General features: G+C 39.2%; 1 protein-coding gene across 1 annotated transcript in view; it reads left to right on the plus strand.

Annotated features, from left to right (window-relative positions):
- The window catches only part of CRIM1 (cysteine rich transmembrane BMP regulator 1), a 175,036-nt gene that overhangs the window by 127,392 nt on the left and 33,372 nt on the right, over positions 1 to 14,272 (plus strand). The window contains exon 8 of the mRNA XM_090281145.1: positions 7,373 to 7,501. Coding sequence (XP_090137271.1) covers positions 7,373 to 7,501 — 129 coding nt within the window. The remainder of the gene's footprint in view (positions 1 to 7,372; positions 7,502 to 14,272) is intronic.

A 14,272-nucleotide genomic window follows, 5' to 3' on the forward strand; every position in this document is an offset into this window, starting at 1 on the left:
GTAAAAAAGATGGCCTCTCTCCTTTGGTTCTGCCTTGGCCAACTTGATCTCCAGTTTTGAGACCTGGACAGGCTACCAGTAACCAGTGTAGGAGGCCTGACACATTCAGCCATATTGAGTGAAGCTTTGGAATTTTCTCACTCATTAGGTATTCCAATAGCTTAACCAAGTTCAGCCCACAGTCCCCCACTTTACCCCCCCCACAAGTACTAAGAGTACCTGAATTAGGTCTGAAGAGAAAACATAATTGTTCATCTTAGTCTCTCACAGTTGAATAAGCAGGCTTGTGAATTTACAGAGAAGAGCTATATGAAATATGCGAAACATCATTAAAGTCCAAAAGGAGAGGTAATAAGAGAAATAAGAGACAGATAGGAATAAGCTTCATTTATCCCCTCCTACTTGAAGTTTTTTTTAACGTACGAAAGAAATGTAAGAATGTGTCTGCCTTTCAAAAAAACTAACCTTTCTAGAAATTTGCCTGTAGTGAGGTTCTTCCAGAAAGAACTGACTAAGGTTCTTAGTGAGTGTGTGTGTGCGCACACTGGTATGGTATGGCTTTGGACGAGTCACGGATGCTGATAGTCAGCTGCCACCCACAGCCTGGCCCTCCAGACCAGCCATACACCCAGACCGCAGCACAGTGAGACAGATTCCCAGAGACGACTGAAATCTGGACCCAGAGCTCCTCACCCTCCTGGCAGTCAGTCAGTGCTGTAGACCCAGTAGGGATGGCTCCGAGTGCCTTCCACAAGTACACTCTTCCAGAATCACCCACCATGCTCAACGGCTGCTAATAGGCTGCCAGCCTTCCCAGTGTTGCTCATCAGAAAGAGTGCTTCACACATTTCTCAATGGAGATAATTAGTATCAGTTGCAAGAGATAACCAGCTGATAGTGATCAAGGTAATGAGAAGAACCTTGTACGAATCAATTCAAAGCCAGAAGTTCAATGCGGTGATGCACAAGAGACACCAAGTTAAAAGCATCTATTAATATTTTCATTTAAGCTACATCGATCTGAAATACAAAAAAGTGTTTATATAAATTTCTGAAACTTATACCTAAGTTTCAGAAACAAGCTAACATAATTAGCACACATTTTTAAATAACTGAAGGTCAAAATATATATTTTTTGTTCTGTTATTGTCCCAAACATGTTAGACTCTCCGGTATGACAATAGAATTGATATTAAAACTTTAAATCAGTATCTTAAAAGGTTGAAATTGAGTTTCAACTTTATATACTTCCCTTTCTCCTTTTTGCAGAATTTTCCATAAAATAAGAAGTAAGAAAGTAGAGAGCTTACTTAGATTTGCTTAACATTTATATCTCTTAACTAATCAAATATATATTTTATGGTCTGGTGCTGTCGCCTTGGAGTAAGAATAATTATTTTGTTTTAACTTTATACGCCTGACCAAATTAGTTGTGATCACAGTGCCTTAATTATCCCCATTGAGTAGATAACATTGCTTCTGGGAAACACTTGAGCATCAATATTAAATATCGGTGGTATTCTAGAAACTTAGCATCTGACATGCTAAATCTTGAAAATGTTTTCCTGGAAATTCATCAGTCGTTTGATGTGCTTTCTAGAATATGAAAGACATATTCTTTCCTAAATTTTAAATAAATAAAAAATAAAGAACCAATATATGTTCATGTTGTTGCATGTTATAATAGGTTTCCTTCCAAAATTTTGTTCTCTAGTACATGGAATAAGAATTGGTGGCTGAAAATCTGCACTCCTAACACAATTCTAAGGGTTATTGTGAAAATCGCTCTTGGACAGTGTAAGGTGCTAAGAGAATCTTTAAAAGCCATTTTTTGAAACCACAGGTTGAGGAGAGTCATGATTCCCACTCAGATGCAGGGTAGGAACCAGCAAACTAATGTAGATATAACAAACACCCATTTTTGTTCTTTATTGCTTCTAGGCTCAGAAAATATACCTAGAATTCTTCTCCACAAAGAAGCTGTTCCAGGGTTCCCTTTAGAAATAGTTGTAGCCAGAGACAAAGAATTTCTGCAGTTTCAAGCCTTCTTCCTTTGGTGGACATTAAGGTATTTCTTTAATTCCTCAGCTGATTCAGAACGAGATGAGATGGAATTTCAGGGTCACCCTGTCAGCAGTTTGACTTTCCCTTCACAGATCTCACCTTTGTGCAAGTGTTTTCTCATTCTCCCAAATGAAGGAGGCCTGCTAACACGTCTCTGCCCAGCCAGTTTAAAGGGGGACAGTTTTCTTTGCTCCAGGCAGCAGGCATCACGTACAGTGATGCATCAATGTCTCCGAGAGTCTTATCAGAACCTCTGTTCAGCTGACAATCACCAAACTCATCAAGGACATGGCGTCACCATCATTCTTCCAGAAAGGCAAATACTTTCTGGCATATCATTGCAGTACCATACTCCATGTAATAGAAGAACACAGAAATGTAGGATTTAAATGAGAATGTTCCAGGCTAAGAGCCATCAGGATGTTGTCCATATTTCAGAGCAGTGTTGCATAGACTAGAGTAAGTGTGGGATAATAGCAATTCCTGGAACACAAATTCCAGAATCCTCTAACAGAGAGCATGCATGTTTTCCATATTCACTACCACTCTTCAAGCTTCTTTACGTATTTGGATTAGAAACAAGCATATCAAGTACCATGATCCTGCATTCTTCAAAATGACCTCTTCCCCTTCCAAGACCTTCCTTGGATAGAAACTATGCAAAAAAAATCTAGCCAGCTCTTGGTCGTTAGGACTGTGATTTTAAGTGCTCTATTTCAAGATGGTGTCAACTGTGTCTCACTTTGGAGTTCAGTATTTGGAAATAAGAAATTGGATTTCAGTAGTTTCACAGCATTTCTTTCTCAAAAAATTGCCCCAACGTTAGTAATAGAACTAGTTCTAAGGTTAAATATTAATATATAGGACTGAAAGCAAATTCAGATCACTTTATGATACTATCAGATTTTTGCTAGATAATTTATAGTTGCCTATTTCTATCATAATATTATTCTTAGTGAAATCTAATATAGCTACGGCCCAACACAGTAGGAAATCAAGCACTACAATGTTGTGAGAATGATGAAAGGAAATAGAATGTCATGTATGACTTCAGATAAAATGTTAGGAGCCAACTACTTGCTGCATATGTGTCTACTAGACATCAATAGTTAATTCCGGTGACATAGGACAACAGCTGGAAGTACCCCTAAAATGTGCATCATCATCCCCAAAAGGCTTTTATCTTTTTCTTTTTCTTTTTTTCTTTAATCCTCACTGGAGGACATGCTTATTGACTTTTAGAAGGAAGTGAAGTGGGGGAAATGAACATTGATCGGTTGCCTCTCACATGCACCCTGACCAGGGACTGAACCCACAGCCTAGGCATGTGCCCTGAACGGGAATCAAACCCATAACCCTTTGGCTTATGAAACACCGCTGCAACCAACTGAGCTACACCAGCCAGGCATCAAAAGGCTTTTAAAATTTGTTTCAGGTTATATTTGAAAAGGAAAGCAATACTTACTTGTTAAAGATAATAAAACATTAGATTGGCCAAAAAGTCCATTTGGTTTTTTCCACAAGACACTCTAATAGCGCTTCGTTGTCTTTAACTTCATTTGAAACAATTTTGTTAGATTGCATTGTGACAGCTGTCATGTCAGCCTGAATTAACCAAAAAAAAAAAAAACTTAATTGGTGCATTTTTGTGTAGCCATTTTAATATTGAAGCTAGAAGAAAATACAAAACATTTTTGGCGTATTATGTTTTATTATTTCAAGAGAGGCAAAAACGTGACTGAAGCAAAGAAAAGGTTTGTGCAGTGTATGGAGAAGACGCTGTGACTGATCGAACCTGTCAAAAGCGGTTTGCAAAGTTTCTCGGTACTATTGAAATTCTGGCCAAATAATTCTTTGCTGTGTGGCTGTCTTATGCATTGGAAGATGTTCAGCAGCACCCTGGCCTCTACCCACTAGAAGCCAATAGTGGGAGCTAGCCAACATACTCAGAATATCCAGATCAATAAAGTTATTGGTGAAAATGGAAACCGTGTCTTCTCTTTTATGAAAAAAACCATATGGACCTTTTGGCCAACTTAATAACTAGTGTTGAAATGTTGTGTTTTTTTTTTTTTAATTTTAGACTTCTGTTTATCCTTAATATATCACAAGGAGTATTGTTGTGTTCAGCCTAATCTAATGAGGGGAAATTAAATAGTTTCAGAGCGAATTGACAATTTTCATAAATAAATGTTGGTTGAGTCTTGATTTTTTTCTGTGTTTTAATACTAATATTGAGGGAGCCAGAATTTGAAATGTGTATCTTCCCAATTTCTTCCATCTAATGTGTGTAGTAAGTGAATGGGGAAATATTAATTTTAGAGATACTAAATGATTTTTTTTTTCTTTTTCCTGCATTCTACCACATCATCTGAGGCCTGGAAGACATCCAATAGGACTTGTTTTACCTTAAATCCTTACAGTGCAGCATTGTAGGCTCAGCACCTACTAACCAGCCCTTCTGTGCATTTTTCTTTTTTTTTTTTTAATTTGTTAAACTGAGCAAAAGCTGTTATCCTGAATGTTGCAGGGGAACATTGGACGTATTTCCTCTGCTGGAGAACTGTGTACTTGCTGTACATCTGTGACTGTATACCTAGCTGATGTAACAGTCTGGATAAAATGTGGGACTGTTCACATCAAGGTTGAGGTTCTGATCCTCAAGCAACTAATTAATTTTTTCTTTTTCTTTCTAGCCACAGAGTGCAATCCTAATTCCATCCAGTAATTGTAACACATGCCCAAAATAGCATGTACATCACTAGTAATGCTCTTAACAAATCCCTAAAATTGACTGAAAGTAAAATTCCATACTGCCTTCCGATTAGTGTGCATTTTCAGCATCAGTGTAGTCTGCCCAAGTATGTATTTTTCCCTAATATATTTTCCGAAGGCAAAGGTTTCTCATAAATTTAAATGTCAGTAAAGGACACAAGGTTTTGGTCTGTGTAGATATGCTGAAGACATTTCTACACTTGTAAGCCATTTGCTAAGGCACTGGACATTCAGAGTCCACCACTGATCCTCACTCTCCTAACTCTAGAACAGCGATTTCCAGCCTTTTCCATCTCATGGCACACAGTCACTAATTACTAAAATTCTGTGGTGCACCAAAAAAAATATCTTTTGCCGATCTGACCAAAAAAAAAAAAAAAATAGGTGTAATTGTGATCCACTCACACAGGATGGCTGCTGTTGTGTTGGATGTTGTCATTTCTTTATTTGAAAATCCAAAGGAAAAAGATCAGTGCCCCAGACTAAATAGTCAAGCATTGCATGTTTTAAAATCCTTACAGCACACCGGTGGCAAGTTGCTCCTCTAGAATGTAGTCCTGAGTCCTTCCTCGGCGCTATAGTCTGTGGTGTGGTTTCCTTAAATGAGATGGATCCTCTGCTCTGTCTTATATCTGTTGTTAGAAGAATTTTGAGAAAGCATTGACAGTCTAATGGCTAAAGACCAAAATAGAACCCTTATTTTGGGTGGCAGTCATAAAAGAAAGAAACTATAGGTTTCAAAACCAAAGGTATTTATGGCACATTTTAAGAGAATGCAGGAAAGCAGCATTACTGAATTTAATCCACTGTTGTTTCAAAACTTGCCTAAACTTGAGCTACTTTTTGATGTTTACGGTTCTGTCAGAAGGGATGCTTTAGTCATTGAAGGAAATGAGAAATCTTATAGCAGTGGAAAGTGTATGTAAAAATTTCAGGGAGATGTTCTCCAAACTGTGTTGTAACAAAAATAGAGAATGTGCCGTACCCTCTTCATATGAATTTTAACTGGGAGAATGCTGAGCAAGGCATCTCTTTAAAAAGCCACAGTTGCTTACTACCTGTGAAGAGTTGAATCACTGGCCCCTTTTAGATGATGGATAAAAATGTAGAACTCCTGATCCTAGCAGTGGCAGCTAAAACACTTATTTTGGTCTCTCTTCCATGGTAACAGGAGGTGAAACTTGAGAAGACAGTGTGGACTAATGGATAGTGTTGGACAGGAGGTCAGGAACCTCTGTTCTGTTCTATTCCCAGCCTGCTGCTGGGTTGCTATGTAAACTTAGATAAGCCATTTACCCTCCCTGCACCTCATATTTTCCATTTGTGAAAACATAGGTAGAGACATTCTGTACTTAGCTCTTCAAAAAATATTGTGAGAACCAGCTGACACTGAAGACGTTGATAGTATCTTTGGGTTGAAAAGAGGCTATATAAATATATCAGTGTCTCTGTTTCCTTTGACAACACTCTAACCACAATCTGATATTATATAATTGTCCCTAGTATTGCACTGCAAAACAAGTACCATTACAACGACCTTTGTATTGCACAGAAGCTAAGGGTGTGACCTTGGAGCCAGAGTGCCTGGATTTAAATCTTGGGTTTACCTCTTACTAACTGTAACCTTGGGCAAATCAAGGTGTCATTGGGGTGTGACAAAGCTTGAAGGCGTTAATGAAGAGCATTGCATTGCAAACATTATATAGACACATAATACACTTTATTCTTATTGCCCAGAACAATTCTTCATTATTAACATGGCGGCGAAGGTAGAGCATCACCAGCCTCGGTTTTTTCTATGCATCTCTTCTCAGAATGGCTGCTCACTGTTCTCCCAAAGGCTAGGGTCTTACCCTGCCCCATCCATCAGGCCTAGGCCCTGAGTATAAGCTCCTAGTCACTGTTGTCCATTGCATTATCTATAATAATCGAAGGCCTGTCACATAAAAGATGAAAGAAATCTAGATGTTCCAAACTAGTCTCAGAATAGCTGATTTATTAACTTGAAAAGTGGTAACAGATTTCAGAAGTGTTGCAAAATGGAGAGTGAGATCATTGATGGTTGGAAGTGGTGTCTTGATCATTATAGAAAGTAAACTCAGAGAACAGCAGGAAGAAGTAGAACAGTTAACAATTTAAATAGAGTTCACCTTAACCTCTCTTATCTGCTTTCCATAGTGGCGACCCTCCAAGAAGTATTGTGTGAGGGTACCAAAAAAATGCTTACGTTGCTTAAATGTGAAGAATTAGAGCTTTTGGATTGTAAAAAAATGTAAATAAAAAGATTTTTTCAGGGGTTAAAGACATTGTGATGTTTTATTGAGTTGTACACTTGAAACCTGTATGGTTTTGCAAACCGTTTTCACCCCAATAAATTCAATAAAAAACACATTATGGAAATATAAAAGTTTGGGATTTGGTGAAAATCGAATAGTTTTTGTAACTTCCTGCAGTGTGGAATTTCGAAGACTGAGTAGCATCTAGGAGATAACCATATATTTCATCGATGTTTTTTTTCTCTTTTTCTGATTAGAGCCAACCTACATCACAATTGATCCGCCTGCTTGTGGGGAGTTGCCCAACTGCAGCCTGACAGAGCAGGACTGCATTTATGGTTTCAGCCTTGACAGCAATGGCTGTCAAACTTGTCAGTGCAAAAGCAGTAAGTACCCAGAGGATGGATTTTTTTTTTTTTCCCTGAGCCTAATATGACTGTCAAAGCATATTATGTGAGTAGTGAATAGTTTTTGCATTTCTGTTCATGACATTCCCTTAGCAACCTGAAAAAAAAATTTTTTTTACTGAACACAAATACACAGTCATCTGGGGAAAACAAGCTGCTGCTTTTCTCTGGTTTTCATCTTCCTTCCTGTGTATTCAGATGCTCCTCGATCGCCAGCTGCATCCGGGGTACAGCCCTCGGAGCTCCAAGTGCATCTTTCTAACCGCCCATTGGCTCTCTCTCTAACATAACTTTGTCAGGGTCATCCAGGGACAAGAAGGTCACCCACACAGAGGGTGTCACAGTCCATGTATGGCGGTCCTAATCCCTAGCACGTATTTCACTTTGTTGCTCCCAGCTCTCCTCCATGTAGGTTCCGGTCAGGCCCCGAGCCATGACCATGGAAACTAGATGGAGTCTGCATATTACATTTCTTACACACACAACTCAGTTGCCTTTCATGTTTAAAATGATTTTGAAGTCCCCTAACTCAAATTTATTTTGAAAATATCTTAAGTCCCCTCAGCCATTCCCCAGGTGATAGTTTCTAGAACTTTCTTGGTCCTTTCCATCTTTTGACACACTGACAGTATGTCCTTATCCTTATGTGTGGCCCAGAAACAAACAAAATACTCCAGAATTTGGTCTTTTTGGTATAGTTCTGTTGTGTGGCCTAAGTCTGTATAGGCTCTTTGAATTACACACTGTTGGTTCATACTGAGTTTATAAGTGGCTAGAACCTTTAGGTGGTTTTTTTACATCAGCTGCTGTTAACTGGTTCCCATCTATTCTGTATTTGAACATTTAATTTTTTTCAATGACATAAACACAGGGCCTCATTTAACAAGAAATTATCCTGAGAGTTTCAAACTGTTTTCCAACTAGTTGGGATATTTTTGAATCTTGAAAATGTGATTTTATACCTTATCTAGGTCTCCAGCTTATAGTAAATAAGTATAACTTAGATGTCCTTGTCTAAAACATTGAACCGAAATTAAGTTGTACAGAATGCAGGACAGATTCCTATAGCTCTAAAGACCTTGACAAATGGCAGCAGACATAATTCTCACATTCTCAATGGAGTCTTTCAGCTAACACCACACCACCTCCATTTCCACGTGAAAGTCTTGAAACACTCGACTTGTATCTTATCTGAAATCAAAATGCATGATATTTGTAACATCCTTTTGCTGGAAAACTCATTGTAAACTCAAAATGAAGTTAGTGGGGCATGACTTGTTCTTCATGAGCCTCTGCTAGCTCCTGGTGGTCCTGGCTTTCTTTCCTAAAGGTCACAAACCACATGTTCAGCAATTCTTGCTGCCGAATTTTCCATTGTGAATGTCAAGCTTAGTTTCTGTAGTTTTAGAATCCTTTGTTTTTTTTTAATTGACCCTTGACCCCCTTTCATTTTCTAAATGGTCTCTCCATTCTCTCTGATCTCTCCTAAACATAGACAATGCTTCTATAATAAGCAAGTCCTTTGTGCGCCTCTGGGTACAATTATCCTGGGCTCGGAGGCTGGGAATTGCTTAGTGCAGATAGGTGCTCACTTTCTGATTTAGCCATTATCATGGGCTTTGTATTCCTCTTAACCTTTATTCAGTATTTTTGTTGTAAGAATATTTTGATATAAAAGAGAAATTGCATATCATTTTCTTAATTACACATTGTCATCATGCTCTCTGCCTGATGCAGTTAGTGCTGACACAGAGTTTATAAAAGTTGTGACTGTGGGGTATTGCCATCTTTAAATTTCCCATAACCCTCCAGCCATCAGGGGCTAGCCTGCCTCCCTACAGCTGTTTCTGATCAGAGGAGGCCAGTCCCTGTCCTGCACCTATCTGCCTTCTACACCTCCCTTTGGAGACCCAATCCATTAGGGAGCTGCCTTGGCAGACACATTTGTTTACTTAAATGGCCGGCTTTATTTTTTGACGACAACATAACGCATGATTGTATCGTGAAGCATTTATATTTTAATCCTTCTTATCTCTCTTGAGCGACACATCCTTTCGGATCATGGGAGGGTACCTAAGTTTTTTTCTGAGCTTTCTGATGTCTAAAAATATAGATTTCATTGTGTTTAATCACCCCAGCTACCACCTTCGCTTGGGCTTTGCTGTCAGGAACTTTTCAGCACTGCGGTCATACTTATGTAAGATGCCTGGCACTTCGCAGTGAGCCCTTTGTAGTGAAGTCCGAAGAAGCCGTTTCCTTCAGTTATTGTCAAAGCAAGTCGAAAACCTGTCGCTGGCATTTTGCAAATTGAGACTCAGGAAAATTCTGCCCTGCCTGCCTCTGTGTTACTGTTGCATCCTGGCTTTATAAAAGGAATATCTGTGCATACTCCATTTCATTAACACATAGAAAGAAATATGTACAGGAGACTGTTGCATTTTGTCAATGATTCTTTTTACATATGAATCTTTATTAGCCATTTATTCTTTGCAAATTTTACCTATTTGTAGGGTTGGCTAGTCTTTCTTCTTTTTCTCCTCCCTCCTTTATTCCTTTGCCTGGTATAGATAAGCCCCTACCAAGTTCTAAGTGTTACTGCCATAAACATGAATAAATACCTGGCTGCTGTGGCTCAGTGGATTGAGCGTTGGCCTGCAAACCAAGTGTCGCTGGTTCAATTCCCAGCCAGGGCACATGACTAGGTTGCACACCAGATCCCCAGTTGGGGGTGCATGAGAGGCAACCGCACACTGATGTTTCTCTCCCTCTATTTCTCCTTTCCCCTCTCTAAAAACAGTTAAATAAAATAAAATAACCTTATTAAAAAATTAATTTTTTAAAAAGATTAATAAATAAATAGAAGACCTGCCCTAAGCAAAAAAATTCTGTGCCCGACACACTAAAGAAATATCACTTCAAGCCAGATTCTATAACTGACAAAAGTACATTCTATTAAGAGGATGCTTTGGTCCAAGCACTTGCTTACACCAGAGTAGGGAAGTTACCCATCTCCCCAGCGCGTGCTCAGTGCAGGGAACCATCAGAACTAGGGATGCCATTGGACATCCTTCTTGTATGAAATCCACTCTGAAGTCTCGCCATTCTGGACACATATCCATATTTGTCACTGAGATTCTTGACCTGGGTTAGTCTTTCGCCACCTCAGTCACTGCCACCTTATACCTAAAAGTGTAATTAAACACCAAGTGGAGTTGGTCAGCCTGACCTTCTCATCAGGTCTAGTCATAGAGCATTCTGCTCTGACCCCCTCCCGGTAGCAATCCTGATTATTAGGCATGTTTGGAAGCCACACCTTGGGAGGTAGGTCAGATTGAAGCAGAGTACCTGATCCTTGGCTGTCGGATTCTGATAGCCGCATGGACCAAACTCTCCTCCCAGGCTCTGGCAGCGCACTGACGCACCCCCACCACAGCAAGTGGCTTTACTTCTCGAGGCCTCTGTGTCCTCTGTATCTGTAAAGGGCAGATAACAACCCCTAGCTAATGGGTGCTTTTGAGGACTAAATGCATTTAAAGCTAGTGTTACCCACTGACATATGGTAATTGTTTACACCACACGATAGCTGTTTTACAACATCCATTTCTGAGTCAGCCCAAGTTGATGTGGAAAGTCCCCAGCTTCCCCTTCTTTGTTCCAACACCAACCTGCCCTTGGTTCTTCCTGTCCTCTGAGGGTTTTTCCTGTCCTGAGGGCACTCTCACAAACACCTTTCCTTTTACCTTTTCATTTTAACCCTCAAATATTCTCGTTCTCATTTAACCAATTTTAGAAAAAAGGAAGCTCCTTGTAGTGAAGGACTGCATAAGTGTGTTCTTTGTCCCATTGCAGCTACTTGGTGAATAGTGATTTTGTCTAAATTTTTCCCATACATTACTTTTCCACATTCAATCAAAAAGCCTGTTTCACATCCAATGGTCCTAACCATTGATACTTCAGTTTTCTGTTAGGGATTATACCTTGTTTATGTAGACAGCTGGCATCAAGATTTCTTAGAGTAAGATGAGCCACAAATACAAACTTTTGTCCTGGTCATTAGGTGGTTGTTTACTTAATCATTTTTTTCTCCCATTCATCTAGCAGTTGTTGAGTGCCTGCTATATGCCAAGCACTAGAAATATGATAAAGATAAAAATGGACCTTATCTTGACTAATATTGGTAATATGTTGGTAATATTGGTAATATGGTAATGTATTGTAACGATATTGCAGCATAATCAAGCCTAATAGAGACAATCACTTTTAAGATTGAAATTAAAACCCAATAGAGTCCCTGGTCCCCGGGACCCCTGCCAGCGGCATTTGGGAGCCTTTCCCGCTGGCCCATGCGCTGCCCCGCCCTCACCCTCGCACGTCTTCCCAGACTTCTTCCTCCGTTTCTATTAACATCCAATCCCCTCCCCCAAAGCTGTATTTTCAAACCTGACAACAGGTGTTTGCACATCTGCACTTACTGCTGAATGTAGGTGTAGCCCCAACCCCCACACTGTGCGGGTGTCCCCGTGTGGCTGAGATTCAAGGTCAGGAGGTGGCTGCCCGGGCCCTGCTGCCACCCCCGGTGCTGCTGCAGGAGCCTGGGTGGGGGTGCGATGTGAGTGTCCCTCCTGTTGACTGTTCTCCACATCACATGTGTCTGCAGTTATGACCCATCCCTTGGCCTTAACTCTGGAATTTGGAGGATATATGCAAATGTATGTAAAGGCTCATGGGTATGAATGACACTGGAATTTTTTTAAAATAAAACCCAAAACCAGAAAGAAAAAAAACCAGTAGAAACATGCCCTTCAAAGTATATAGAAGGTATGACAGAGGATTCTTTTGTTTGAACCTATGACAAATACCATTCTTATAACACTGCTAAGCAAAGTAATGCATCAAGTGCATATAGAGAAATTTTAATTATCCCTGACTCCTTTTCTCAAGAGCATATTTAGAATAAAGAAAAATGTGGTGGAAAATGTTTACAAAAGTGGCAATAAAAACTAAAATAGATCATTTGGATAATCTACTAATAACACTATTGGAACCAGTTATTAATAACATTACTTTTTAACCAGAAATATTTATTACAAACAGACTTCAGCTTAGGATATGAACTAAATGTAGTAAGTGACATCTATAGAAATTAAATACCATTAATCTTTGGACATCTTATTTTTTACATCTTTAAATCAAGTCGATTTGGCTGGATTATTTGTCATTTCTACACTTTTACCATTTTTTAATTCTAGAAATTTAAAATGCTTATATCTAGAAACTGATGAAGATGTAGAAAATTATTGGGAGCAGGAAAAGCCTTTGTCTTTCTCATGAAATATATATCTGAACCAGGCATCTAAAGAAGGTTGTAGCATCAAATAAAGGGAGGCAGGCTCCTTGTTTTTATTTCATTGTAGCTCTGAACATACACTTAATCAGGGTCACAATTGGGACCACCATTGACAGTGTTGCATTTCTTTATTTACCAGTTTCAGGAACTTTATGGTGTTTTTAACTGATACAGCAGGTTGGGGGGAACTGCCAGTACCGAGTGGGAACTATGCAGCAAAACTCTAGGGGCACCACCACATTGTGGTCTCTGTAAGTGATAAGGTGTTCACTTACAATAAAGTGTGAATGATGCTTCCTACGGTTGTACCACATCTTGACTCTGGAAGCAAACATCTCTTTCTCCAGAGTAAACAGAGAGTTTATTATGTACCTGCTATTGACCCACCATAATGCACTGGTCCTGTACTTTGCCATGATTTATAACTTTCCCTTCAATGGTAATTTCCCTCTATGGATTAGGAAGCATTTATAGATCACAGTAAAGTCATAATGCTGAAAAATTATGAACACAAAGCCACCATTCTTTCTGTGGTCGCCTCAAGTGAGATACCAAAGCTTTTCAAACAAACTTATAACACGCCCTCCCCACCCCCATCTATGGATAAGATGCTTCTAATCTGTCCTCCTTATGTAAATATTTGCCTTGATGATATATTTCTCTTTTAAAAAGTCCATAATTGTTACAATATTTTGGACATTTTTCAGTACTACTAAAGTAAGTTTTTTATCCTGTATTTTCCTGCTAATATAGCAACCTTAATGAGAGTGGAGGAGTCAGTAACAAGAACATTGATTGATTGGTTCATCCTGCAAATACTTGAACACTCTCTCCATGCTAAGCACCATGATAATACCTGGACTGTATAAATAAAGAAAATAGGTTCCTTCCGGGAGTCCCTTCTGTATGGAAACAGAATCAAGACAGGCTAGACCATAGCATGCTGATGAGCAGCCAGTGGCATAGCCAGTCTGCTGCCCATGAACACCTTGAATGGTTGTTTAAATAACAACCTTTGCTTGACATTCTCTTCTATTGCAAAACAGAGGTGGTTAAAGACAAATTTAGTTTTTTCCAAATTTTTTAAACATGGTGATGCAACAGTTTTCTTTAAGGGTGAGGCCCATTCTAGATTAGGGTCTACAGAAACACTTGTTTTTTTAAAGGACTAGAAAAATAAAGACACAAAGGTGATCAGACTCCAAAGTTTCAAGGAATGTAATGCCCAGGAATGGCTGACTCTGGGAAGTTCTCAGAGTGTTTTTAATTCATCTGCTTCCCAACATAATCTGTCTGGTGTTGCGATGTAAAAATTCTTACAATAGAAAAATGGGCTCACAACTTATATCTTAGCATCCGAGAAGGAAATGTGGCTGTGAAATCTTCTCCTTCCCTCATCATCC

This window comes from Furipterus horrens, unplaced genomic scaffold, assembly GCF_987537825.1.
Source record: "Furipterus horrens unplaced genomic scaffold, mFurHor1.1.pri manual_scaffold_6, whole genome shotgun sequence".
NCBI lineage: Eukaryota > Metazoa > Chordata > Mammalia > Chiroptera > Furipteridae > Furipterus > Furipterus horrens.